This window comes from Oncorhynchus gorbuscha, unplaced genomic scaffold, assembly GCF_021184085.1.
Source record: "Oncorhynchus gorbuscha isolate QuinsamMale2020 ecotype Even-year unplaced genomic scaffold, OgorEven_v1.0 Un_scaffold_1363, whole genome shotgun sequence".
NCBI classification, from domain to species: Eukaryota; Metazoa; Chordata; class Actinopteri; order Salmoniformes; family Salmonidae; genus Oncorhynchus; species Oncorhynchus gorbuscha.
Genome location: NW_025746160.1, coordinates 29,617 through 56,391, shown reverse-complemented (window position 1 = coordinate 56,391; position 26,775 = coordinate 29,617). Strand labels below are relative to the sequence as shown.

Sequence of the window (26,775 nt, the reverse complement as noted above, 5' to 3'; positions counted from 1 at the left end):
CATGCTGAAACAGGAAAGGGGCTTCCCCAAACTGCTGCCACAAAGTTGGAAGCACAGAATTGTCTAGAATGTCATTGTATGCGGTGGGGTTAAGATTTCCCTTCACTGGAACTAAGGGGCCCGAACCATGAAAAACAGCCCCAGACCATTATACCTCCACCAAACTTTACAGTTGACACTATGCAGTAGGACAGGTAGCGTTCTCCTGGCATCCACCAAACTCTAGATGCGTTCGTCGGACTGCCAGATGGTGAAGCGTGATTCATCCCTCTAGAGAACACATTTCCACTGCTCCAGCTCTCAAACATTTGATTTAGCACATTAGATCTCGACTAATATTAAGTACATACGTAATCATAGGCCACTCCCAGTGAGAACAAAACACTAGAATGGATCAGCTTTGGTGTGATCATTTTTCGTGCACCCCCCCCCCCCTCCTGAAAAAGAACAAGGTGGTGTGGGAAGGTCGTTTCTATGGCTACGCACAATTAGAAACTAAATATAGGATGCAACAGGTTACATAGGAAATGTCTAATTCCTTACTAAAACAGGGGTAATGTCTAATTCCTTACTAAAACAGGGGTAATGTCTAATTCCTTACTAAAACAGGGGTAATGTCTAATTCCTTATTAAACACAGGGGTAATGTCTAATTTCTTATTAAACACAGGGGTAATTACTAATTCATGATTAAAAATGGGGAAATACGAATGAATTATTATAAAGGGAAATCGTCAACAACAAAAACATAGGGAGTGTAGCTTACGCACCACTTACAATTCACAAAAATATTTCAAGAGATTTATTCATGGGTTTCTTTGCCATATTTCAGTCGATAACTGCCACGTTCTTCAATCAGCATGAAATGTCAAGTGTAACTACGCCAAAGCTGTTTACAGTGGTGTGCTCATTACAGTTTATACACAACAGAAGCCAGCACACTATAAACAGGGGGCGAAGCCAACAACCAGGACACACACACACAGTTCTCATACAGTCTCTCAATCACACAAGCTAGCTGACAGCAGTGGGCCGCTCTATAGTGACTGTAATGGGGACTGACTATAAAAAACATCCAGCAACTCCACAAGAATCATCAAATTACATTCTGTTGTTGCATAGCTCTGGACCAGGGCGTAATGTGCAGGCTCTGACACAGCTCTGAGTCAACCAGCTGCACGTAACACCCTGGATCAGAGCTAGTTGTTGCAGTGCTTTGGCCTGAAAACATAAAGTAAGAGATGGCACACTGGTCTGTAGAGCCCACAGGTCTGTAGAGCCCACTGGTCTGTCAGTGAAAAGTAACAATGTCAGCGCTGTGGTACAGTATGCATTACAAAAGTGTATATAACTCAGTCACTCTTCCTCACTATTGTAAAAATCAGCTGGACGTTGTGTGGTTTGTTAAGGAAAGATGAGGTAGGAAGGTGGACAAAAAAACAACCTCGTTCTCAGTCTTCCCTTAGTTGGATGAGTTACCATGTTCAGAACGACTGACAGCCAGAGAATCCAAGCCCACATTGTTCAGAGACATTTGCCTAGATCTTTCTCCACTCTCAAACATATGACATTAAAATCCTCAGCTAGCTTACAATCCTCCCGCATCAGTAACCCCCACCTCTTTAATATTTAACATCCGGTATCTTCCCTTCGAAAAGCTAAAAGGACTCGACTTCTTTAGTATTACTGGGTGTTTTGCTGTTGATAACCAACACAGTGACTCGTCTTCTCAGAGAGAAGAACACCTCTCGTCATCAGCCAAGTCAGAAACCTTTCTATGAGTCGGCTTTAGTCAAGCGAAAACCACACATCTGCAATCATGTTTTTTTCTTCTTTATCAAAGCACATTTCAACAGCTGAAAAATAAATAAATATCTAATCTATAACATTGTGATCCATCCATATGATAACACTGAAGGCTGTTTTATCTTGGTGTGTTTTTGAGTGTTCCAAATGGCACTCTACTCCCTATATAGAGCACTACTTTTGACAAGAGCCCTCGGGGCCCTCAATAGACCCCTCGGGGCCCTCATAAATCATAGGGCCCACGGGGCCCGTAAAGAGCCCATAGGGTCTGGTCAAAAGTAGAGCATTATAGGAAATCAGGTTTATTCTAGAAGCCTGCCTTGGTGTGGGATCAGTGGTCAGACGCCCAGCTTGTTGGCGATGGTCATGACCACTTTGAGGATGGGCATGAAGGCTTGGATCTCGCTGAAGTTGCTGCTGGTGACCACAGCAGTGTGGACCTCGAGGCCACGCTGGTAGTTCTGGCCCGCCACACAGCGGCTGATCTCATGTAAACCCCCCAGGATGTTGTTAGACAGCTACAGGATGAGGGGAGAATTTAAAGTTACTATAGGCATGTACACATTTCCTTCAGGTCTGTTATGTAGTGGACTAACATGACTGGGTCTGTTATGTAGTGGACTAACATGACTGGGTCTGTTATGTAGTGGACTAACATGACTGGGTCTGTTATGGAGTGGACTAACATGACTGGGTCTGTTATGGAGTGGACTAACATGACTGGGTCTGTTATGGAGTGGACTAACATGACTGGGTCTGTTATGGAGTGGACTAACATGACTGGGTCTGTTATGGAGTGGACTAACATGACTGGGTCTGTTATGGAGTGGACTAACATGACTGGGTCTGTTATGGAGTGGACTAACATGACTGGGTCTGTTATGGAGTGGACTAACATGACTGGGTCTGTTATGGAGTGGAGTACCATGACTGGGTCTGTTATGGAGTGGACTAACATGACTGGGTCTGTTATGGAGTGGAGTACCATGACTGGGTCTGTTATGGAGTGGACTAACATGACTGGGTCTGTTATGGAGTGGAGTACCATGACTGGGTCTGTTATGGAGTGGAGTACCATGACTGGGTCTGTTATGGAGTGGAGTACCATGACTGGGTCTGTTATGTACCATGACTGGGTCTGTTATGGAGTGGAGTACCATGACTGGGTCTGTTATGGAGTGGAGTACCATGACTGGGTCTGTTATGGAGTGGACTAACATGACTGGGTCTGTTATGGAGTGGACTAACATGACTGGGTCTGTTATGGAGTGGACTAACATGACTGGGTCTGTTATGTAGTGGACTAACATGACTGGGTCTGTTATGTAGTGGACTAACATGACTGGGTCTGTTATGGAGTGGACTAACATGACTGGGTCTGTTATGGAGTGGACTAACATGACTGGGTCTGTTATGGAGTGGACTAACATGACTGGGTCTGTTATGGAGTGGACTAACATGACTGGGTCTGTTATGGAGTGGACTAACATGACTGGGTCTGTTACTGGGTCTGTTAGTGGACTAACATGACTGGGTCTGTTATGGAGTGGAGCACCATGACTGGGTCTGTTATGGAGTGGACTAACATGACTGGGTCTGTTATGGAGTGGACTAACATGACTGGGTCTGTTATGGAGTGGACTAACATGACTGGGTCTGTTATGGAGTGGACTAACATGACTGGGTCTGTTATGGAGTGGACTAACATGACTGGGTCTGTTATGTAGTGGACTAACATGACTGGGTCTGTTATGGAGTGGACTAACATGACTGGGTCTGTTATGTAGTGGAGCACCATGACTGGGTCTGTTATGGAGTGGACTAACATGACTGGGTCTGTTATGGAGTGGACTAACATGACTGGATTAAAATGAGAACTAACTGACATCATGGTACAGGAGTCGCGTTAATACAGAATTGTGTGATTTTCACGCAGAAAAGAAAGATAAAACGAATAAGAAATATCTTGCTGCGTTTTGTACAGCAAATCTAAAATGCTTCTTATTGTCATTTCTGCTCTGCATCAGACTAATTTTGTGCTTCAGTTGCACTTCTCCCCTCAGATGAGACTTCAGGAAACGGCATTCTATCAGCAGACAGTGCTCTGACTGATGTGTAGCTACTTTTCCGTGTAGCCAACTTTTCTCTGGTAAAATACAAGATTAACTTCAAGCAAAATATTGGGAAATGTAGCTGGCTACATTCTCTCTCTATGCTAAACAGAAATATGATGGCCATGCATCGTTTTTGCAAAAAGAAAAGTGCTTTTTAATTGTAACCTCATTTACTTGTGTGGCTGCCAGCCAAATGGCGTTCCACTTCTGTTGTCATCTGATGAAAACGAAGCTATTTTCTGACAGAATGTGTTGCACTAATGTATTTTCTGTGAAGGAAAACTATAGTTATAATAATAATAATATAATAATAATAGTTACATGTCCCTGATCATTCTATAGAAGCAAAAAACTAAAAACAGCCGACTTTCAATATAAAACGCAGGTGAAATGTTTTAAAAACACAGATGATTTTTTTGAAGGTGTGTGTTTTGAAACAGCAGATTTGCTAACTCTAAGGCTGGGGCCCTGTGGTACAGTATCTGCTCCGTGTTCTCACCGTTTGCTCTCTCAGCTTGTCATACAGGTACCCAAGGCGTTTCGATGCGTCGTCAAGTTTCCTTTTTGTCTGCTGAGGAAAATAAATAAATATATTGAATATTAGGATGTCAGACTCAAACAGCAGCACCTTCAGAATGGCTCTGTGTGTCTTATGCAGACAGACGGGTAGAAATGATGTCTTTTGAATCACAAGAGCCGATACTACCGTCTTGTGTAAAGACTTACTGGGTCTTGTGCGGCTAGCTGGCAGCGTTGAACCAGGCTGTCGAAGGTCTGCTTGAGGACCATGTGCTCTGCAGGGATCTCTCTCTGCTCCACCCTCTCAGCCGGCAGCGCCTGGAGGAGCTGAAGGGACACACTGGGGTTAGAGGTCTGCCTGCCTATAAGTAACTGGTAGCCTGACTTTAGGGGGTTAGAGATCTGCCTGCCTATAAGTAACTGGTAGCCTGACTTTAGGGGTTAGAGATCTGCCTGCCTATAAGTAACTGGTAGCCTGACTTTAGGGGTTAGAGATCTGCCTGCCTATAAGTAACTGGTAGCCTGACTTTAGGGGGTTAGAGATCTGCCTGCCTATAAGTAACTGGTAGCCTGACTTTAGGGGTTAGAGATCTGCCTGCCTATAAGTAACTGGTAGCCTGACTTTAGGGGTTAGAGGTCGGCCTGCCAGGCCTTTAATAAGAAAGTAAATGGCATCCTGACTTTAGGGGTTAGAGGTCGGCCTGCCAGGCCTTTAATAAGAAAGTAAATGGTACTGGGTTAAGTTGGCACTAGTCTCATGCTACCAGAAATCCCACTGTATTCTGGCTCCAGAACTGGCATGGAGAAACACAGAAGAGGTTGTCACTGACCTGTACGCTGGGCTCCTGAGGGGCCCCTGGGGGGAACTGCTGCGTGCGGCTGGGGTCGTGGCCCTGCTGTCCTTGGGGCTGATGATGATGGCCCTCCATGGGGAAACCCCCCATAACAGGGGCGGTGATGGGAGCCGGAGGGGTGTAGTTGTCTGGGACAACCTGAGACGCGGACAGAACACAGATTCACACACTGGCAGGTTTATTATTACAGACATAAAAGCTTCACCTTATACTGGTTAACATACAGCTAAGATCTTACTGCATGTTGAAACACGTGAAAGTACTGAAATAGCAAAGACCCGTCTACAACATCTGGAGAACATGGATTCACTGAATACTGGTTTACATACAACTAAGATTGTAGCTATTAACATTTCCAAGATGGTCTACTGGTCCTGGTCCACATTTCTCCAGTCTGAGCTAGTCCATGTTATCAGAGAGGATGGGGAATCCGGTATGAAGGTCATTTATCCAGAGGAGATACCTTTTTCTTCCTAGAACCCCCTCGTACTGCTGGTGGGTCATTCCAGCCATCTTGTCCTATAGATAGTAAAAGATGAATAGTCAGCCACAAGACACCTGATGCTTTTTAAGAATCCAGACAGCAGCCAAAGCCAAGAGCCTAGAGACCTGGAGATCTGGGACATTAAGTTGAGCAGGGTTATTTATCAATCTCTTAGGAGGATAAATTAGTCTTAAAAAGGTAGCAGGTCACTTCAACAGACAGCAGGCCACAGCCAGGTAGCAGGTCACTTCAGACAGCGGGCCACTTCAACAGACAGCAGGCCACAGCCAGGTAGCAGGTCACTTCAGACAGCGGGCCACTTCAACAGACAGCAGGCCACAGCCAGGTAGCGGGCCACTTCAGACAGCGGGCCACTTCAGACAGCGGGCCACTTCAGACAGCGGGCCACAGCCAGGTAGCAGGTCACTTCAGACAGCAGGCCACGGCCAGGTAGCATCACAGTGCAGTTAGATTGGACACACTGACTGACAATAACACATTATTGTTGTTGCATTATCTTCACTACTTGGCATAGTACTGTGGTAAATTTACATTTTTTAGTACTCAAATATCATAAACTTGAAACAGATATTTCGGTATTAAATTAGTAAATGTAAATCACCAAAAACAGTGATTTAGCACCTAGCCCTGTCTTATCCCACCATATCTAAACCTAGCCCTGTCTTATCCCACCATATCTAAACCTAGCCCTGTCTTATCCCACCATATCTAAACCTATCCCTGTCTGCATTAACAGTCTTATCCCACCATATCTAAACCTAGCCCTGTCTTATCCCACCATATCTAAACCTAGCCCTGTCTTATCCCACCATATCTAAACCTAGCCCTGTCTTATCCCACCATATCTAAACCTATCCCTGTCTGCATTAACAGTCTTATCCCACCATAACCCTGTCTGCATTAACAGTCTTATCCCACCATATCTAAACCTAGCCCTGTCTTATCCCACCATATCTAAACCTAGCCCTGTCTTATCCCACCATATCTAAACCTAGCCCTGTCTTATCCCACCATATCTAAACCTAGCCCTGTCTTATCCCACCATATCTAAACCTAGCCCTGTCTTATCCCACCATATCTAAACCTAGCCCTGTCTTATCCCACCATATCTAAACCTAGCCCTGTCTTATCCCACCATATCTAAACCTATCCCTGTCTGCATTAACAGTCTTATCCCACCATATCTCTGTCTGCATCAAGTCTTATCCCACCATAACCCTGTCTGCATTAACAGTCTTATCCCACCATATCTAAACCTATCCCTGTCTGCATTAACAGTCTTATCCCACCATATCCAAACCTATCCCTGTCTGCATCAAGTCTTATCCCACCATAACCCTGTCTGCATTAACAGTCTTATCCCACCATAACCCTGTCTGCATTAACAGTCTTATCCCACCATAACCCTGTCTGCATTAACAGTCTTATCCCACCATATCCAAACCTATCCCTGTCTGCATTAACAGTCTTATCCCACCACATCCAAACCTATCCCTGTCTGTCACTCTCACTGTCACCTTCATCATCGTCAACAAGGGGAGTACTCAGCCAAGGGAAGTACCCTGAAAGTTAGACAAGGGGGATCAGCTCAATCAGAAGCATTTAGAAATTAACGTTATTCACGTCTCAAATCTCACTACACATGATTTAGTATTTATAAAAGAGACAAGTGTTCAAGAAGAAATGGTGGATTCTTGTTTAAGCATAAATGAATAAAGATATGATTAAAGATGACTATCATAACAGATAAACAGTGATGTTACAGGCCTGTGTCCCAAATTACACCCCATTCCCTTTATAGTACGATCCCAGGTCAACAGTAGGGTCCTACCGACCGTACGATCCCAGGTCAACAGTAGGTTCCTACCGACCGTACGATCCCAGGTCAACAGTAGGGTCCTACTAACTGTACGATCCCAGGTCAACAGTAGGGTCCTCCCAGGTCAACGACCGTACGATCCCAGGTCAACAGTAGGGTCCTACCGACCGTACGATCCCAGGTCAACAGTAGGGTCCTACTACCGACCGTACGATCCCAGGTCAACAGTAGGGTCCTACCGACGATCCCAGGTCAACAGTATCCCAGGTCAACAGTAGGGTCCTACCGACCGTACGATCCCAGGTCAACAGTAGGGTCCCTACGATCCCAGGTCAACAGTAGGGTACGATCCCAGGTCAACAGTAGGGTCCTACCAACGGTACGATCCCAGGTCAACAGTAGGGTCCTACCGACAGTACGATCCCAGGTCAACAGTAGGGTCCTACCGACCGTACGATCCCAGGTCAACAGTAGGGTCCTAGTAACGGTACGATCCCCAGGACAACAGTAGGGTCCTACCGACCCGAGCCCAGGTCAACAGTAGGGTCCGATCCCCAGGTCAACAGTAGGGTCCTACCGACCGTACGAGCCCAGGTCAACAGTAGTGCACTACGAGCCCATACTGAGCCCAGGTCAACGCGAGCCCAGGTCAACAGTAGCCCAGGTCAACAGTAGGGTCCTACCGACCGTACGATCCCAGGTCAACAGTAGGGTCCTAGTACGAGCCCAGGTCAACACGATCCCCAGGTCAACAGTAGGGTCCTACCGACCGTACGAGCCCGATCCCCAGGTCAGCCCAGGTCAACAGTAGGGTCCTACCGACCGTACGAGCCCAGGTCAACAGTAGGGTCCTACCGACCGTACGAGCCCAGGTCAACAGTAGGGTCCTACCGACCGTACGAGCCCAGGTCAACAGTAGTGCACTATACTGACCGTACGAGCCCAGGTCAACAGTAGGGTCCTACCGACCGTACGAGCCCAGGTCAACAGTAGGGTCCTACCGACCGCGAGCCCAGGTCAACAGTAGGGTCCTGACCGTACGAGCCCAGGTCAACAGTAGTGCACTATACTGACCGCACAGTAGGGTCCAGCCCAGGTCAACAGTAGGGTCCTGAGCCCAGTAGGGTCCTACGAGCCCAGGTCAACAGTAGTGCACTATACTGACCGTACGAGCCCAGGTCAACAGTAGTGCACTATACTGACCGTAGGGTCCGATCCCCGGTCAACAGTAGTGCACTATACTGACCGTACGATCCCCGGTCAACAGTAGTGCACTCAACAGTATACTGACCCTACGATCCCCGGTCAACAGTAGTGCACTATACTGACCGTACGAGCCCAGGTCAACAGTAGTGCAGTACTATACTGACCAGGTCAACAGTAGCCCAGGTCAAAAGTAGGGTCCTACCGACCGTACGAGCCCAGGTCAACAGTAGTGCACTATACTGACCGTACGAGCCCAGGTCAAAAGTAGGGTCCTACCGACCGTACGAGCCCAGGTCAACAGTAGTGCACTATACTGACCGTGCACGAGCCCAGGTCAACAGTAGTAGGGTCCTCAACAGTAGTGCACCGTACGTTCCCAGGTCCAGTCAACAGTAGGGTCCTACCGACCGTACGAGCCCAGGTCAACAGTAGTGCACTATACTGACCGTACGAGCCCAGGTCAACAGTAGGGTCCTACCGACCGTACGATCCCAGGTCAACAGTAGGGTCCTACCGACCGTACGAGCCCAGGTCAACAGTAGTGCACTATACTGACTGTACGAGCCCAGGTCAACAGTAGGGTCCTACCCGCCCAGGTCAACAGTAGTGCACTATACTGACCGAGCCCAGGTCAACAGTAGGGTCCTACCGACCGTACGATCCCAGGTCAACAGTAGGGTCCTACCGAGCCCAGGTCAACGCACTATACTACGAGCCCAGGTCAACAGTAGGGTCCTCAACCGACCGTACGAGCCCAGGTCAACAGTAGTGCACTATACTGACTACGAGCCCAGGTCAACAGTAGCCCAGGTCAACAGTAGGGTCCTACCGACCGTACGAGCCTAGGTCAACAGTAGTGCACTATACCAGGCATAGGATGGCATTTGGGAAGCAACACATGAATTGCATCATGGTCAGTACCTGTAGGAGGAGGACCAACCGACGGAGCAGAGAAGGACTTGACGGCCGGGGCTCCAGGACCTCCTTGTGGGTACCCAGGTCCCAGGGGTGGGTACGGACCAGAGGGGGGACCTGCAGGTGGGCCCTGGCTGTGAAGGTGAGACCCCCCTGGTGGGTACATGCCGACGGGGGCCCCAGGCTGCTGGTAGCTGGGTGGCATGGGGCCTGAAGGGAGCGAGGTGGGGGCGAAGCCTGACGGAGGTGGCCCTGGGCTGGGCATGGTGGGGAGGCCGCCAGGGGCAGAGAACGGAGGCAGGGGGGGTCCAGATAGGCTGGAGCCTGGCAGAGCAGGTCCTGGAGGGAAGGCAGAGTGGACGGGGCCACCTAGTCCTGCAGACATGGGCTGCTGTTGTGGCTGGAATGGCTGGAGTGGAGAGAACCCTGAGCAGACAGGAGACAGACATGTTACATCAAGACCAGTCTGGAGTAGTGTCTGGCAGGTGACAGAGTAGTACCTGGTTCAGCAGGGCACAGCTTGTATATTACATTCAGATTGAAACGTGTTTGTTCTACATAATATATTTCTATGTCACATACACAAGTACAGTGCTTCTACACCTGCATTGCTTGCTGTTTGGGGTTTTAGGCCGGGTTTCTGTACAGCACTTTGAGATATCAGCTGGTGTACGAAGGGCTTTATAAATACATTTGATTTGATACAGTGAAATGCCTTTCTTACAAGCTCCAAACCCAACAATGCAGCAATCAATATCAAATGTAGCACTAAAATAACACTGTAGAACAAAAGACACAGGATAGAAAAACAACCAGATGAAGTCAGTAAGCATCCTACACACAGGGTCAGACATAACACCTGCTGAACACGGCCCTGGACGGAGGGAGAGTGCCTACCTGGGGCAGTGGCAGGATGTTGAGGGTAGGCTGGCCGTAGTCCTGTACGTGGCAGCCCACTAGGTGGAGGAGCAGGGGAGGAGGGTGGCAGACCGCCATACGAAGGAGGCGGCGGCCCTCTGGAGAGAGCAGCAGCTTGAGGAGTGAAGACTGTCGTCATAGGAGGCTGGCCACCCACTGACATCACAGGAAGAGGAGGCTGGCCACCCACTGACATCACAGGAAGAGGAGGCTGGCCACCCACTGACATCACAGGAAGAGGAGGCTGGTAGGGCCCCTGGAGAGGAACATCATTTACACACAGCCGGCGTCCCAAAACGGTGCCCTATTCCCTTTATAGTGAACTACTTCAACAGTAGACTGGAACGCAGCCACAGAAACACACATGAGAGAATAACAATATATACCAAGCTGATGTTTCACACCATGAACTCTAGCAACTGCTATGATATCTTCAAGTGGAGATTAGATTCATCGATGTATAAATCAATGGAAATACATTTACATTTACATTTAACATTACAATAAAGTAAATACATCTGTTTACTTTGTGTTTTATAGTCCTCAATCATTTGTGTGTTTATTGTTGCATTCTCAAGGCTGTGGCAAAAGGGTCAAATAAAATGCATTCATTCCTAAATACCGGTGTCTGTGTCGGTGGTTGTGCTTGGACGGGGACAGCAGGGGCCTGAGCAGGGGCAGGGTCGCCCCCAGTCACCCGGACTCTGTTGTAAGGGAACGGTGGGGGCTGTTGCCCCTCTGCAGCTCCTCCCTCTCCCTGGGCGTGGAACAGCCGGTTTCTCATCATCATGATACAAGCCTGCAGGAGGACAAACACCACAGAACAACAACACAGTTATAATAGTACTGGAAATATGGCAAACAGTTTGATGTGTCAGCCTGCCCGAGGGGGTCAACTATAAACCCAGGGAGTTAGCAGGCTAACTTACCCATTTCAAGCTTATCAAAAAAATATATAATAATAATATTTAGGCATGGTTTTATTGACTCAACAGCCAAGAACACATGGATGTTTAGCTTTGTTCATGAACCAGAAAATGTGTAGTAATTCCTGGTTGTTTATCATAGTAAACTGGTTAACTCATTGATCCTGCTCTGCAGTACAGCCCTCTGGAGTAACAGATGGTGGGACCAACCCCTTTCTGGACCACAACAACATTAAAGTTCTCTTTCATCAGGCAAGATCAACGAAGCACAACGTACATTTTAAAAAGCAGGTCTGAACACGATCCCAGGAGAGGGAAAACACGGGGTCTTTGAAGCACGATGACACGTTTTAAATCATTTCCTGGTTGATAAGGTATCTGAAGAGGAGTGGAGGTTGTGTTTACCTGGTCTGAGGTGTCTGGCAGGTAGGACAGGGCTGTAGCCAGGCTGCCTTGTGATGCTAGGAGACCAGCGTAGAGAGTCAGCTTGTCAGCCAGGACAGGACTCTGTACAGCCACCTCGCTGTTCCTCAGACGCTCCACAGACTTACGCAGAACCATCATCTTCTCTACCAAGTCCTGGCGGTCAATCACACAGACGACATAATGTTACCACCTGGTTACTACCACGTCAATAGAGATGGTATCTGTGGCCAGTTATCACATCATCATAACGCTTGGGTTCACTTGGAAAAGTGACTTCCATGGTTAAATGAAGGATAACTATATAGATAGATATAAAAAAACGATTTGTTACCTCTAAAACCAGGGGAGATGAGCAGTCCCTCTGCAGGGCCCAGCATTCCACTAGCTTCTCAATGTTCCCAGAGCAAATGTAACAGAGACATGCCTGCAGACAGCGTTTCTCTGTCCTCTCCCCCTCCAGACGCGACCCCAGGGCCTCTACAGTACCAGGAGAGGGTGGGAGAGCAAGGAAGAGAGGGGAGAGAGGAGGAGAGTTTAGATAGAAGATGTAACAGATCAGTTATAGTCCAACCAGGAGAAAGGGAGGGAGGGGTTAGGAACAGGAAACAGAAGAGCTACACAGCACGGAGATCAGTTATAGTCCTACCAAGAGAAAGGGAGGGAGGGGTTAGGAACAGGAAGCAGAAGAGACCATCAGGTACAATCAGGTCTCTCTTCTCAAATAGATTTCTAGTGACTTGCAGAAATAAGCGCTGAACTCAAGTAAAAACAAGTCAGGGTTTACTGATGCCTTTGTTACGATCCTCAACATCTTGTTCTTACCACACAGATGAGCAAACTCTTTGGGGTGAGCGTAGGTCAGGAGAGCAGCGAGAGCCTCCTTCCAGTTCTCCAAGGCACAGCTCTGCACGATGTCTCCCCAGTTCTGGGTCACCACGGATGAGATCAGCTGAGGACGGTCGACAGTAAACTTAACCAGGTTGTATGTATTCATGCTGACTCAGTAATAATCAGATTATTTTGCACTGTTGATATAAAATAACTATATTCTGAACTAAACTAACTAGCTAGTAATCAAGTCATACAATATAATATAAACCAAATAGCCTGGAGGGTAAGTCCCAAATGTCCCTGTCTTACCATAGAGATGCTGGTCCCCCCGTCTTAGCATAGAGATGCTGTTCCTCTGCTCGTCCAGGTATGTCCCCCCGTCTTACCATAGAGATGCTGGTCCCCCGTCTTACCATAGAGATGCTGGTCCCCCGTCTTACCATAGAGATGCTGGTCCCCCCCTGTCTTACCATAGAGATGATGGCCCCCCCCTGTCTTACCATAGAGATGATGGCCCCCCGTCTTACCATAGAGATGCTGGTCCCCCTGTCTTACCATAGAGATGCTGGTCCCCCCCGTCTTACCATAGAGATGCTGTTACCCCCCGTCTTACCATAGAGATGCTGTTCCTCTGCTCGTCCAGGTATGTTCCCCCGTCTTACCATAGAGATGCTGGTCCCCCTGTCTTACCATAGAGATGCTGGTCCCCCCGTCTTACCATAGAGATGCTGTTCCCCCGTCTTACCATAGAGATGCTGTTCCTCTGCTCGTCCAGGTATGTCCCCCCCTGTCTTACCATAGAGATGCTGGTCCCCCCCGTCTTACCATAGAGATGCTGGTCCCCCCGTCTTACCATAGAGATGCTGGTCCCCCCGTCTTACCATAGAGATGCTGGCCCCCCGTCTTACCATAGAGATGCTGGCCCCCCGTCTTACCATAGAGATGCTGTTCCTCTGCTCGTCCAGGTATGTCCCCCCGTCTTACCATAGAGATGCTGGTCCCCCTGTCTTACCATAGAGATGCTGGTCCCCCGTCTTACCATAGAGATGCTGTTCCCCCGTCTTACCATAGAGATGCTGTTCCTCTGCTCGTCCAGGTATGTCCCCCTGTCTTACCATAGAGATGCTGGCCCCCGTCTTACCATAGAGATGCTGGTCCCCCCGTCTTACCATAGAGATGCTGGCCCCCCGTCTTACCACAGAGATGCTGGTCCCCCGTCTTACCATAGAGATGCTGGTCCCCCCATCTTACCATAGAGATGCTGTTCCCCCGTCTTACCATAGAGATGCTGTTCCCCCGTCTTACCATAGAGATGCTGTTCCTCTGCTCGTCCAGGTATGTTCCCCCGTCTTACCATAGAGATGCTGGTCCCCCTGTCTTACCATAGAGATGCTGGTCCCCCGTCTTACCATAGAGATGCTGTTCCCCCGTCTTACCATAGAGATGCTGTTCCTCTGCTCGTCCAGGTATGTCCCCCTGTCTTACCATAGAGATCCCCCGTCTTACCATAGAGATGCTGGTGTCTTACCATAGAGATGCTGGCCCCCCGTCTTACCATAGAGATGCTGGCCCCCGTCTTACCATAGAGATGCTGGCCCCCCGTCTTACCATAGAGATGCTGGCCCCCCGTCTTACCATAGAGATGCTGTTCCTCTGCTCGTCCAGGTATGTCCCCCCCGTCTTACCATAGAGATGCTGGTCCCCCTGTCTTACCATAGAGATGCTGGTCCCCGTCTTACCATAGAGATGCTGTTCCCCGTCTTACCATAGAGATGCTGTTCCTCTGCTCGTCCAGGTATGTCCCCCTGTCTTACCATAGAGATGCTGGCCCCCCGTCTTACCATAGAGATGCTGGTCCCCCGTCTTACCATAGAGATGCTGGCCCCCCGTCTTACCATAGAGATGCTGGCCCCCCGTCTTACCACAGAGATGCTGGTCCCCCCCGTCTTACCACAGAGATGCTGTTCCTCTGCTCGTCCAGGTATGCCCCCCGTCTTACCACAGAGATGTTGTTCCTCTGCTCGTCCAGGTATGTCCCCCCCCGTCTTACCATAGATGCTGGTCCCCCCTGTCTTACCATAGAGATGCTGGTCCCCCGTCTTACCATAGAGATGCTGTTCCTCTGCTCGTCCAGGTATGTCTGCTGGGTCCTCTGCAGTAGCTCCTGTCCTCCACTGATCGCCAGCAGGATGGCCTCAGCGTAGCGCCCCTCGTTCAGACACAGAGCCACCGCTCCCTCAAAGTTTCCCACCAGCAGAGCCTGGCTGATCAGACCATCTGCATCTAATACAACAGGAGCATAAAGCAGCTGAATGAGATACGGGAGAGTTACAGTCATACAAAAGGGCCAGTTACCAGGACAACAGATTCATATTAAGACTAAAAAAAAATATTTTTTTTACGTGGAACATTCTATTTGTTATGTGTCCGGGAAACCAGTCCGTACTGTTTAGATTTCACAGGAAGAGAGAGCTGAAGTCACATCCAACTGCTGTGATACTGAAGGGAATACGAGCAGTACCTGCTGAGACAGGAATCGGGAAGCTGATCTTCTCCTTGTCTTGTGGTTGTGGTGGGATCTGACTGAAAAAGTCAGAGGGCGAGGATGAACCCGGAGTCTTGGTGGAGTCAACCTCATCCCCGGATTCCTCTGACCTCTGGAAACGAAACGAGGACAACGTACTTTTATGGAAGGTTGGTGGCAGGATTCATGTTGTTAAGAAAAGAGACCACATATCACTTCTGATACTCGGTACTGCCCTCTAGTGGACGGTGGAAGAACTGCAGCCTAGACGAGAAATAGGACTACTATAAAAGAGAATGGGCTATGTAGAGGTTTGTTCCTGGACTGACCTGAGTAGAGAGAAGCTGTATCTTCTCAGCCAGATCGTTGGCATCCACTCCATGTCCGTTAGGCTGCAGGTTCTTCCCTAAGCAGGTGGAGATCTTCCTCTCTAAATCCTCTTTGCTGAAACCCAAAAGTCTCAGGAATTTGACCCGGGCTTCATCTTCAAAGTTGACCTGCAAACATCAGGAGGCGGACAACATTAGAAACCTAAACAACCCTTGCAGAACTTGTGTTTGTCGTATGTTGGTCTGGGCTCCTGAGTGCCTTTCTATCCAAATACATTGTACAGAGAAGCCTACTGTTCATGGAACTGCATCATCTCCATAGGTGTTCTGTGAGTCCGACTACTGTCCAGTCAGAAGGACAGACGGGGACACAGATGTCAAAGATAACTGCACTTTAAAAAAATATTTAGGCAATTAAGCAACTTTTCTACTTAATAACAAGGGTCAGATGAATTCATGGATACCATTTTAGCATGCTAACAGTTCCAGGAGACTTCCAGGCATTGTGCTAACGCTAGTTAGCAATGGCTACCGAAACTACCTTCAAAACTGCATGCAGAGGCAAAAAAATTGTATCCACGAGATCATATGACTCTGGGTGAGTAGAAAAAGGGATTAAATGCCAAAAATGTCACACTGTCTCTATAATGTTACATTGTTTGACCCTGGGGTATGTAGAAAAGTTGTTTAATTGCCAAAATCGTCCATTATTCCTTTAAAAATGAACCTTTGGTGCCACTGTGCCGTGTCATAACACCTACCAGGAGAAACCTCCATATGTCCTGTTCAGAGTCTGTGGGGGCCTTGTGGATCTTGGCCTGGCAGTAGTCTGACAAGGATCCAGATTGCAGAGCAGCCTGCAGCTCCCTGGAACGTTGGAGGAGCTCTGTTTCCGTGGTGACCTGGCTGACAAACACCTGCCTGGGGACAGGGACGGGCTGTGGGCTCTGGACTGGAGCCTTAGGACTCTCAAAGGTGATCAGCTTCCCACCAAACTACAAGGAGAAGAGGTTGGGGGGGGGGGGGGTACTATTTATAATACATTGTAAGACTTGTCATAAACACGTACTGTCCCTTTAAGAGTAGAGCGTGACCAAAGAGAAGCACTTTACGTCATTCCTAAGAATAGACTTTAACCGTGTGTTTCTACCATAATCCACAGGTTGTCATGTCTAAGAATAGACTTTAACCGTGTGTTTCCACCATAATCCACAGGTTGTCATGCCTAAGAATAGACTTTAACCGTGTGTTTCTACCATAATCCACAGGTTGTCATGCCTAAGAATAGACTTTAACCGTGTGTTTCCACCATAATCCACAGGTTGTCATGCCTAAGAATAGACTTTAACCGTGTGTTTCCACCATAATCCACAGGTTGTCATGCCTAAGAATAGACTTTAACCGTGTGTTTCCACCATAATCCACAGGTTGTCATGCCTAAGAATAGACTTTAACCGTGTGTTTCCACCATAATCCACAGGTTGTCATGTCTAAGAATATACTTTAACCGTGTGTTTCCACCATAATCCACAGGTTGTCATGCCTAAGAATAGACTTTAACCGTGTGTTTCCACCATAATCCACAGGTTGTCATGCCTAAGAATAGACTTTAACCGTGTGTTTCCACCATAATCCACAGGTTGTCATGCCTAAGCATAGACTTTAACCGTGTGTTTCCACCATAATCCACAGGTTGTCATGCCTAAGCATAGACTTTAACCGTGTGTTTCCACCATAATCCACGGGTTTTCATGCCTAAGCATAGACTTTAACCGTGTGTCTCTACCATAATCCACAGGTTGTCATGCCTAAGAATAGACTTTAACCGTGTGTTTCCACCATAATCCACAGGTTGTCATGCCTAAGAATAGACTTTAACCGTGTGTTTCCACCATAATCCACAGGTCGTCATTCCTAAGAATAGACTTTAACAGTGTGTTTCTACCATAATCCACAGGTTGTCATGCCTTACTGATTAAACATATTGGGGTTCCTCACAATAGGCATTTACTGATGTTATTTATCTTCTGAAATACAAAAAAAAAATATATAAAAATATAAAAAAAGGTCAAGTACATTGCACTTACAGCGAATGAGGCTCCTACGGGCCTACGAACCCACTTGGGGGGCTTCTTCAGCGGAGCGACGAGGGTGGTCTGAGGGGTGGGTTGGGGAACTTGCAGAGGGGGCAGCACCTGGCCTGTCCCAAACGGATCCATGGTGTCAAAGGACGAGGAGATCTGTGGGAAAGCACCACACAAAGACTGCATTCCAATCTAAATATTATGTAAAGGAAAGATAAGGGTGGCCTAGTGGTTAGAGTGTAGGGACGGCAGGGTGGCCTAGTGGTTAGAGTGTAGGGACGGCAGGGTGGCCTAGTGGTTAGAGCGTTGGTCTAGTAACCGGAAGGTTGCAAGTTCAAACCCCCGAGCTGACAAGGTACAAATGTGTCGTTCTGCCACTGAACAGGCAGTTAACCCACTGTTCCTAGACCAGTTAACCCACTGTTCCTAGACCAGTTAACCCACTGTTCCTAGACCAGTTAACCCACTGTTCCTAGACCAGTTAACCCACTGTTCCTAGACCAGTTCTTAACTGACTTGCCTAGTTAAATAAAGGTAAAATAAAAAAAAAAAAAATGAGCAGAGGTCTTTAAATTATTATTTTATTTAACCTTTATTTAACCAGGCAAGTCAGTTAAGAACAAAGTCTTATTTTCAATGACGGCCAAGGAACAGTGGGTTAACTGCCTTGTTCGGGGGCAGAACGACAGATTTGTACCTTGTCAGCTCGGGGATTTGAACTTGCAACCTTTCAGTTACTAGTCCAACACTCTAACCACTAGGCTACGCTTCCGCCCAAATGAGGTCTACAACCATACCAGGCTAGACACCTGACTACGCCAAAATGTTACTACAATCATATCTATTCCATAAATAGTGCACTACTTTTGTCCCCTGGTCAGAAGTAGTGCACTACTTTTGTCCCCTGGTCAGAAGTAGTGCACTACTTTTGTCCCCTGGTCAGAAGTAGTGCACTACTTTTGTCCCCTGGTCAGAAGTAGTGCACTACTTTTGTCCCCTGGTCAGAAGTAGTGCACTACTTTTGTCCCCTGGTCAGAAGTAGTGCACTACATAGGAAACAGGGAGCCTTTGACGTTTTAGCATTTAGCAGACATTCTTATCCAGAACGACTCCTAGCGGCAACACTGGATTGTGGGTGGTTTCCTTCAGACAGTAAACAGACATGGGTCACAGATAGAGCTGTAAGACAGATGGAGGCTCTCTACCTGATCAGCCCTGCTCTGCTGCTGGGCCTCCAGGCTTCCTCCCATCACGCTGTACACACTGATCCAGCCGTCAAACGAGGCCGCCGACAGCAGCGCTGGGTTCCTGGGACACCACTGGATGTCAAAGCACCACTGGTTGGTCGTTGGTAATTCATAGATCACCTAGAGAGACGGGAGAGAGAGAGAGACATTGTAGAAACAGATCACCTAGAGAGACGGGAGAGGGAGAGGTTGTAGAAACAGATCACCTAGAGAGACGGGAGAGAGAGAGAGATTGTAGAAACAGATCACCTAGAGAGACGGGAGAGAGAGAGAGATTGTAGAAACAGATCACCTAGAGAGACGGGAGAGAGAGATTGTAGAAACAGATCACCTAGAGAGACGAGAGAGAGATTGTAGAAACAGATCACCTAGAGAGACGAGAGAGAGAGATTGGATCGCCACAACATTGTAGAAACAGATCACCTAGAGAGACGGGAGAGAGAGAGGTTGGATCACCACGATATTGTAGAAACAGATCACCTAGAGAGACGGGAGAGAGAGAGAGGTTGGATCACCACGACATTGTAGAAACAGATCGCCTAGAGAGACGAGAGAGATTGGATCACCACGACATTGTAGAAACAGATCGCCTAGAGAGACGGGAGAGATTGGATCACCACGACATTGTAGAAACAGATCACCTAGAGAGACGAGAGAGACATTGTAGAAACAGATCACCTAGACAACAGAGGCATCTGAAGAAGCCCTGGGCAGGGAAAGATGACGGGGGCTTTGTGATGGGAGGCCATATGCACCACATGACACCATGAGGTCTTTAGAACAGAGCAGAAAAGCAGGTACCTCTCCAGTGTTTGGATTCCAGCAGAGGATCCTGTTGTCTTTAGCACTACTGAGCAACAGCTCTGGGTCTGCTTGGCTCCACGCGATGGACAGAAGTCCCCTGGGGAGGAAAAACACCAAGCCTTAATCACCCACGGTCGAGGATCTCCTCTTTTAACTTCAACTATGAAACAACAACAGCCGCCGAACTAGAAGAACTCATTGTATTTTATTAATCTATTAAAAAAAAGGAAAATGTGATTGAACCACGTAACACATACAACACCGATAAAAACACAACCAACGACATACAGACAATTAAAGTGGCACAACACTAAAGTATAAAAAAAAATGTAAAAAAATGTTTGATTATGTGGATTACTATGGTTAGATATCGGCTGAATGTAAAACTAGAGAGCTGCACAGTTTCTCTAGAAAGTGCAGCTCTTTCCTACACAGGGGTGGGGACAGGGTACATTTTACATACCTTCTATGTTTTACTAAATAAGTATTAAGCTATTTTACTGTTATATTGTTCTATTGTTGTATACTGCACTGTTGGAGCTAGAAACATGAAGTACTTAGCTCCACCTGCCATAACAGAGACCATATCATCACCATCATCACACATAACAATTCCAGTTAAAGTGACGTGTGGCACAACGTCCCAGAGGCTCACCTTGTGTGGTTCTCCAGGACTTTGAGAGGAGATGTGGCAAAGCGCAGGTCCCACATCTGAATGACTGGCATGCGGTCATCTTCTGAGGCCAGGACCAACTGGGTGGCCACCTCAGGGTGCCAGAGCATCCCTGAACAGTGCATCTATAACACAACATCAGACCAGAGCATCCCTGAACAGTACATCTATAACACAACACTATATCAGACCAGGGCATCTACAATACAACATCAGACCAGAGCATCCCTGAACAGTACATCTATAACACAACACTATATCAGACCAGGGCATCTACAATACAACATCAGACCAGAGCATCCCTGAACAGTACATCTATAACACAACACTATATCAGACCAGGGCATCTACAATACAACATCAGACCAGAGCATCCCTGAACAGTACATCTATAACACAACACTATATCAGACCAGGGCATCTACAATACAACATCAGACCAGAGCATCCCTGAACAGAGCATCTACAACACACCAGAGCATCTACAACACCACACTCACCCGTTTGCTGTGGTCACCAATCTACTGTACTCACCCGGTTGCTGTGGTCACCAATCTACTGTACTCACCCGGTTGCTGTGGTCACCAATCTACTGTACTCACCCGGTTGCTGTGGTCACCAATCTACTGTACTCACTAGTCTACTGTACTCACTAGTCTACTGTACTCACTAGTCTACTGTACTCACTAGTCTACTGTACTCACTAGTCTACTGTACTCACCCTGTTGCTGTGGTCACCAATCTACTGTACCCACCCGGTTGCTGTGGTCACCAATTTACTGTACTCACTAGTCTACTGTACTCACCCTGTTGCTGTGGTCACCAATCTACTGTACTCACAAGTCTACTGTACCCACCCGGTTGCTGTGGTCACCAATCTACTGTACTCACTAGTCTACTGTACTCACTAGTCTACTGTACCCACCCGGTTGCTGTGGTCACTAATCTTGATGATGGGCTCGTTCTTCCTCAGGTCCCAGACCACTGCTTTCCCACTGGGGTTTGCAGAGGCCAGGATGTGTTGCACCTGTCTGTTCCACGACACCACACTGATATCTTCAGGAGGCTAGGTGGATGGGGAGAGAAGGAACAGCACTGTTACAGATATAGGTATTCCTCCAGGAATTATTGAGTGGAGAAGGTCACGGCACACATTTTAGAGATAAAAAAATAAAAATAAATGTTATTTCACATCAAAAAGCAAAGCTAAAATTCCCAACACTGCTACACTGTGGAAGACTATTGTCACAGGCTATTTCTCTGAGACTTCAGTAATGTCTTGATAGGGGGAAGTGTTAGGTTATTTAACCTTCCCATCAGCCCACACATGTTAAAGCCACCACACACCAGACAACAACCACACACACCAGATAACCACACACACACACAAGACCACACACACACACACCAGACAACAACCACACTGGCTTTCACTCTTACCTCACAAAGCTACAAAGAGGGGAAAACGGTTCAAAATTAAATTAAGACTCATTCCAGGGATTTAAAATCACCTGGAATTACCCACCATTTTGATTTCGAGAAGAAGTTGAATGAAAATAGAAGAGAACGGGACAAACTTCCCCCCAGAGACATTTACCTGTGACTTTGTCCCGGGTGTCATTGGATTGCTGAAATTGTTCAGATCCCAGATGTAGATCTCTGAATCATTTGCCCCTGACGCCAACAGATTACTCTGTGTGAGAGTGAGAGAGAGTGTGAGTGAGAGAGAGAGTGTGAGAGAGAGAGAGAGAGAGAGTGAGAGAGAGAGTGTGAGAGAGAGAGAGAGAGTGAGAGAGTGAGAGAGAGAGAGTGAGAGAGAGAGTGAGAGAGAGTGAGAGAGAGTGAGAGAGAGTGAGAGAGAGTGAGAGAGAGTGAGAGAGAGTGAGAGAGAGTGAGAGAGAGTGAGAGAGAGTGAGAGAGAGTGAGTGAGAGAGAGTACATTCAAATGAGAGAAAATAATACATGTGAGGAATATGATACAGAACATTAGATTGAACATATCCTTTAAGAGTTCATATTAAAAGCTTCATTTAATGTAATTTAGTAGCCATTTTAAATTGCATGTCAAACTACAAGTGAGAAAAGGGCCAAAGCCTTGACTGGCTGCTACCAGTATTACCTGAAAGGGGTTGAAGTCTAGTGCTCTGACAGGCCCAGTGTGTTTGTCAGACTGTCCTATTATTGCCTCTGCCCCTGGTGTTACGATGGCTTCTGGGCTATACACCGTTACCGTGCCATTATCACTGCCTCCAATCAGTCTCCCTCCCAAACCGTCTTCTCCTGCTCCAAAGTTTACCCACACCAGACTATGGAGCCTAGGGCACAGATATCACAAATCAAAATGTTATAGGTTGAATCGTATGTATTGATACAATAATATATTAACTTGATAACTCGTATAGTATTGGGTTAGCAGGTCATTGTTGTTGCTTACCTGTTAGAAGTAGGTAGGGACCCCTTGAGCTTCATGCCCAGGGAAGGATCGGCAAAATCCACCTGGAATATTTCCAAGGCGGCAGTGGTGTTGAATGACGCATCCAGCTGCTGAGCTGAAGTGCCTGTTCCTCAACAACAACAGGCCAACAAAGAAATCTAATAAATCACAAGAACTCAAGAAGTAGGTTATTCAGAATTAAAAGTGAAGCCTGTTATCATCAGTTACACAACTCGTGATTTTTAGAAGCCTGCTCCCAAGTCTGTTTATGCATGCTTGCCAAGATAGGCAAGTTGGCTAGATAGCATAAACAGATCTGGGAGGCTACTGGCAAGAATGCCTAAACATCTGGAACTATCTACTGTATAAGTGCATGACAGTCCTGATACACAAAACAGTTCTACCCTACCTAAGATTAGGTAGAAGGGTTAGAGTTAGTGTAGGACAGGTATGGACAGGCCTGATACAGGTAACATTTGTGCCCTACCTAAAGCCAGGCAGATAGGGTGGTGGGGGGCAGGGCTCCATGCTGGATGAGCAGTCCTCTGGATCTCTTTCAGCCTCATCTTTCCTCTATTGGGCTAGGATGCCTCTATCAAAGTCAGAAAAAAAATGGAAAACAAGCACTTTTAATTACGTTTCAATACTGGGGTGCATTCAGTTCAGTTCAACGTGTGCAGCATTCTTCAACAACTTTTGAGGTCTGTTTGCTTCTGTTTGGTGGGTGTACCCTGATCAATATGGGTGTGACACATTGAGATACATAAATCACCAGTGTGACCATTTGTAGCTAATCGCACAATATTGTGCAGCCCACCATACACAATAGCCCTCTGAGCCACCGTTCTTCTCTTCAGCACCGTTTCCATTGACTAAAACGTTGAACATAGCCAAAAACATTTCGAAATGTTTTTGGCTATGTTGAACAAAGTTTTGTCATATTGAACATACCCCTGACGTTATGACCCCTTGAGTGTATTCATTACGCAAATTCTGTTGCAAAACGTTTCCTCCAAACTGAAAAAGTTTTGCAACGAAAACGAGAGATTATATCGGAAAAACTCCAGACATGTCTGTCTCAGTTGACTTCGTAAACGGTACAAAGTTTCCGTTGCAAGACGTAAGGAATAAAACCCCAAGGTAAACGCATTGCATTGGGCAGTAATGGACGTCATATGGGGATAACCGATTTCTAAACACTATGAACCCACCTACCTACAGCTAACTAGCAAACGTTAATAGTTTCTGAATATTAAAACAACATTGTAGGGCGGCACAGTAGCTAGCTAGATGCGTAACATGTAGACATGGTTAATAAACTGAAACAATTTACTAAAACGTTAGAAGAATCCATTTCAATCACGTCTCATTGAATCAACAACACGGAGAAGGAAGCGAGCCGTTAGATGGAGAGCTGCTGGGCGATGATGACAAAACGTTGAGCTGGCTAACAGCCATCATTTTGGTTAGCTAGTAATACACGTCTGTCAACGGCTTTTCTTCGCCGTAACGTATATATGTTCTATAAATAGATGGGTAGTTAATGCTGGTTGAGCTATTAGCTATAAACCATCCCCCTGGTTCAACCAGTTTCTTTAGTTAGCTAACGGTAGCTAGCTAGGCTAGGCTAGGCTAGTTACCGATACGTGTCGTTGGCTTCTGCTAAGAGCTTGACAGCTAAAACCATGCAGACGTGTCGTTCAGCTTATAAATCTAGCTAAAAAGCTAGAATAAATATATTATAACACTATATTGTTAGTACCCCCAATATCTTCATGTAAAATACTTACGTCGGAATTTATGATTGTCAATCTTTCTAGTTTACAAATGATGTAGAAAACCACCGGGCACTCCCAACGTAATCCTGGATGTTTATGGTCTTCTACGGTGGCCGACATGGTATCAAATATCACAGCAGTCGTCTTCTACGGTGGCCGACATGGTATCAAATATCACAGCAGTCGTCTTCTACGGTGGCCGACATGGTATCAAATATCACAGCAGTCGTCTTCTACGGTGGCCGACATGGTATCAAATATCACAGCAGTCGTCTTCTACGGTGGCCGACATGGTATCAAATATCACAGCAGTCGTCTTCTACGGTGGCCGAGAGGGTATCAAATATCACAGCAGTCGTCTTCTACGGCCGACATGGTATCAAATATCACAGCAGTCGTCTTCTACGGTGACATGGTATCAAATATCACAGCAGTCGTCTTCACGGTGGCCGACATGGTATCAAATATCACAGCAGTCGTCTTCTACGGTGGCCGACATGGTATCAAATATCACAGCAGTCGTCTTCTACGGTGGCCGACATGGTATCAAATATCACAGCAGTCGTCTTCACGGTGGCCGGTATCAAATATCACAGCAGTCGTCTTCTACGGTGGCCGACATGGTATCAAATATCACAGCAGTCGTCTTCTACGGTGGCCGACATGGTATCAAATATCACAGCAGTCGTCTTCTACGGTGGCCGACATGGTATCAAATATCACAGCAGTCGTCTTCTACGGTGGCCGACATGGTATCAAATATCACAGCAGTCGTCTTCTACGGTGGCCGACATGGTATCAAATATCAGTCAGTATCTTTGATTTGACCTGTAGCTGTGTTTTGCAATGTTTTCAGTTCAGCAAAGATTGTCTCGCCTCTTCATATGTCAGTAGTTGAAAGTACTGAATAGATATTTTTCATTTTTTTATTCTTCAAAATAGTACTACATCTATAATTATAAATTGTAATTTCCTGATGAACAATGTTGTAACTAGCTTCAGCCAGACAAACATACAGTGCCTTCAGAAAGTATTCATACCGCTTGATTTTGTCCACATGTAAAAAAATTATAAAAAAATGTAATACCTATAATGAAAACATGTTTTAGTCATTTTTACAAATGTATTGAAAATAAAATTAAAAATACAGATATCTAATTTACATAAATCTTCACATCCCTGAGTCAATACAAATTAGAATCACATTTGGACGTGATGACAAGTGGTGAGTCTTTCTGGGTAAATCTGTAAGAGTTTTGCACACCTGGATTGTACAATATATGGTAGTGAGGAAGCCCGATTGCGGGCAGCAGGAGAAGATGGAACCAGATCGATTTTAGCCGATATTCTACACATTTTCTTATCGATGAAACGTTTGATCTCAATACAGTTTTTTGTTTCCAAAACTATATGTTATGAAAAGAGTGGCCTAGGTTTTGCAGACTTTGCCCTTTGCAAAAGTTTTTTTACATTTGCGTTTTTTAGAAGGGGCGCAAAGGCGAATTGAGTAATTGCACACGCGCACCTCACAGAGTAGTGGGTCCCTAATGGACATAACGCAGATGTGTGCAAGAACACGCCAATAGGATCTCGCTAGCTCATGCTTGGCTCATTTGTTCCCATTGGAAACGAGAGGGTGTGGTCTATCTTGGTCTACTTATAAAATCTTTGATTCATTGACGTCTTGGTAAGCAAACTCTTTCTTCTTCTTTTTTTGAGATCGGGTTGGCAGATCGCATCCAACTTTTAAGGTGCATCCCCGCCACCTACTGTAGTGGAGTGTGAGGCCAGTCACAGCCTTTCTCCGCCTTTGTCTTCTTATTCTTCTGTGGGGGTTTGTCGACGGTTGGCATCCAACATGATGGTGCAATACCGCCACCTACTGTACTGGAGTGTGGGCCAGAAACGGAGAAACTAAATCTTACCTGCCAGCCCCATTACTCTTTTTAAAAAATTCGAAAATATTTTAGACTATATCTAATGATATTCTACACAATACACTCTTTAAACTAATTTCCCGTATCCCCTTCTCCCTCATACTAGATCTCAGCCTCTCTTTCCCTC

At 46.6% G+C, this 26,775-nt stretch overlaps 1 protein-coding gene across 4 annotated transcripts; it reads right to left on the bottom strand.

Moving 5' to 3' along the window:
- Window positions 1-786: 786 nt before the first annotated feature.
- On the bottom strand, window positions 787-25,023 carry sec31b (SEC31 homolog B, COPII coat complex component). Of its 4 annotated transcripts, none has more exons than XM_046337314.1 (26): window positions 24,724-25,023; window positions 23,421-23,536; window positions 22,934-23,057; window positions 22,619-22,814; window positions 22,097-22,192; window positions 21,425-21,565; window positions 20,482-20,624; window positions 19,824-19,923; window positions 18,981-19,142; window positions 17,779-17,931; window positions 16,453-16,686; window positions 15,692-15,859; window positions 15,360-15,495; window positions 14,943-15,121; window positions 12,830-12,956; window positions 12,339-12,484; window positions 11,987-12,160; window positions 11,278-11,454; window positions 10,635-10,911; window positions 9,744-10,163; window positions 7,315-7,359; window positions 5,756-5,811; window positions 5,269-5,430; window positions 4,646-4,765; window positions 4,419-4,490; window positions 787-2,323 (listed from the first exon to the last, which is right to left on the bottom strand). In XM_046337314.1, exons 2-26 carry the CDS (start codon window positions 23,497-23,499, stop codon window positions 2,144-2,146), a joined length of 3,867 nt encoding a protein of 1,288 aa, XP_046193270.1. In that variant the 5' UTR covers window positions 23,500-23,536; window positions 24,724-25,023; the 3' UTR covers window positions 787-2,143. The 4 variants fall into 4 exon arrangements, with proteins under 4 accessions (XP_046193270.1, XP_046193269.1, XP_046193271.1 ...); XM_046337313.1 differs by having other exon boundaries at window positions 23,421-23,525; XM_046337315.1 differs by lacking the exon at window positions 7,315-7,359 and having other exon boundaries at window positions 23,421-23,525; window positions 24,724-25,022.
- Window positions 25,024-26,775: the final 1,752 nt, after the last annotated feature.

Excerpts from the sequence above, each read along its gene's own strand:
- sec31b (XM_046337314.1), bottom strand. The coding sequence starts at position 23,499 with ATGAGGCTGAAAGAGATCCAGAGGACTGCTCATCCAGCATGGAGCCCT. Across the intron at positions 22,815-22,933 it reads TCCCTACCTACTTCTAACAG|GCTCCATAGTCTGGTGTGGG; the intron begins GTAAGCAACAAC and ends TCTGTGCCCTAG. Across the intron at positions 15,122-15,359 it reads CCCGATTCCTGTCTCAGCAG|ATGCAGATGGTCTGATCAGC; the intron begins GTACTGCTCGTA and ends CTGTTGTATTAG.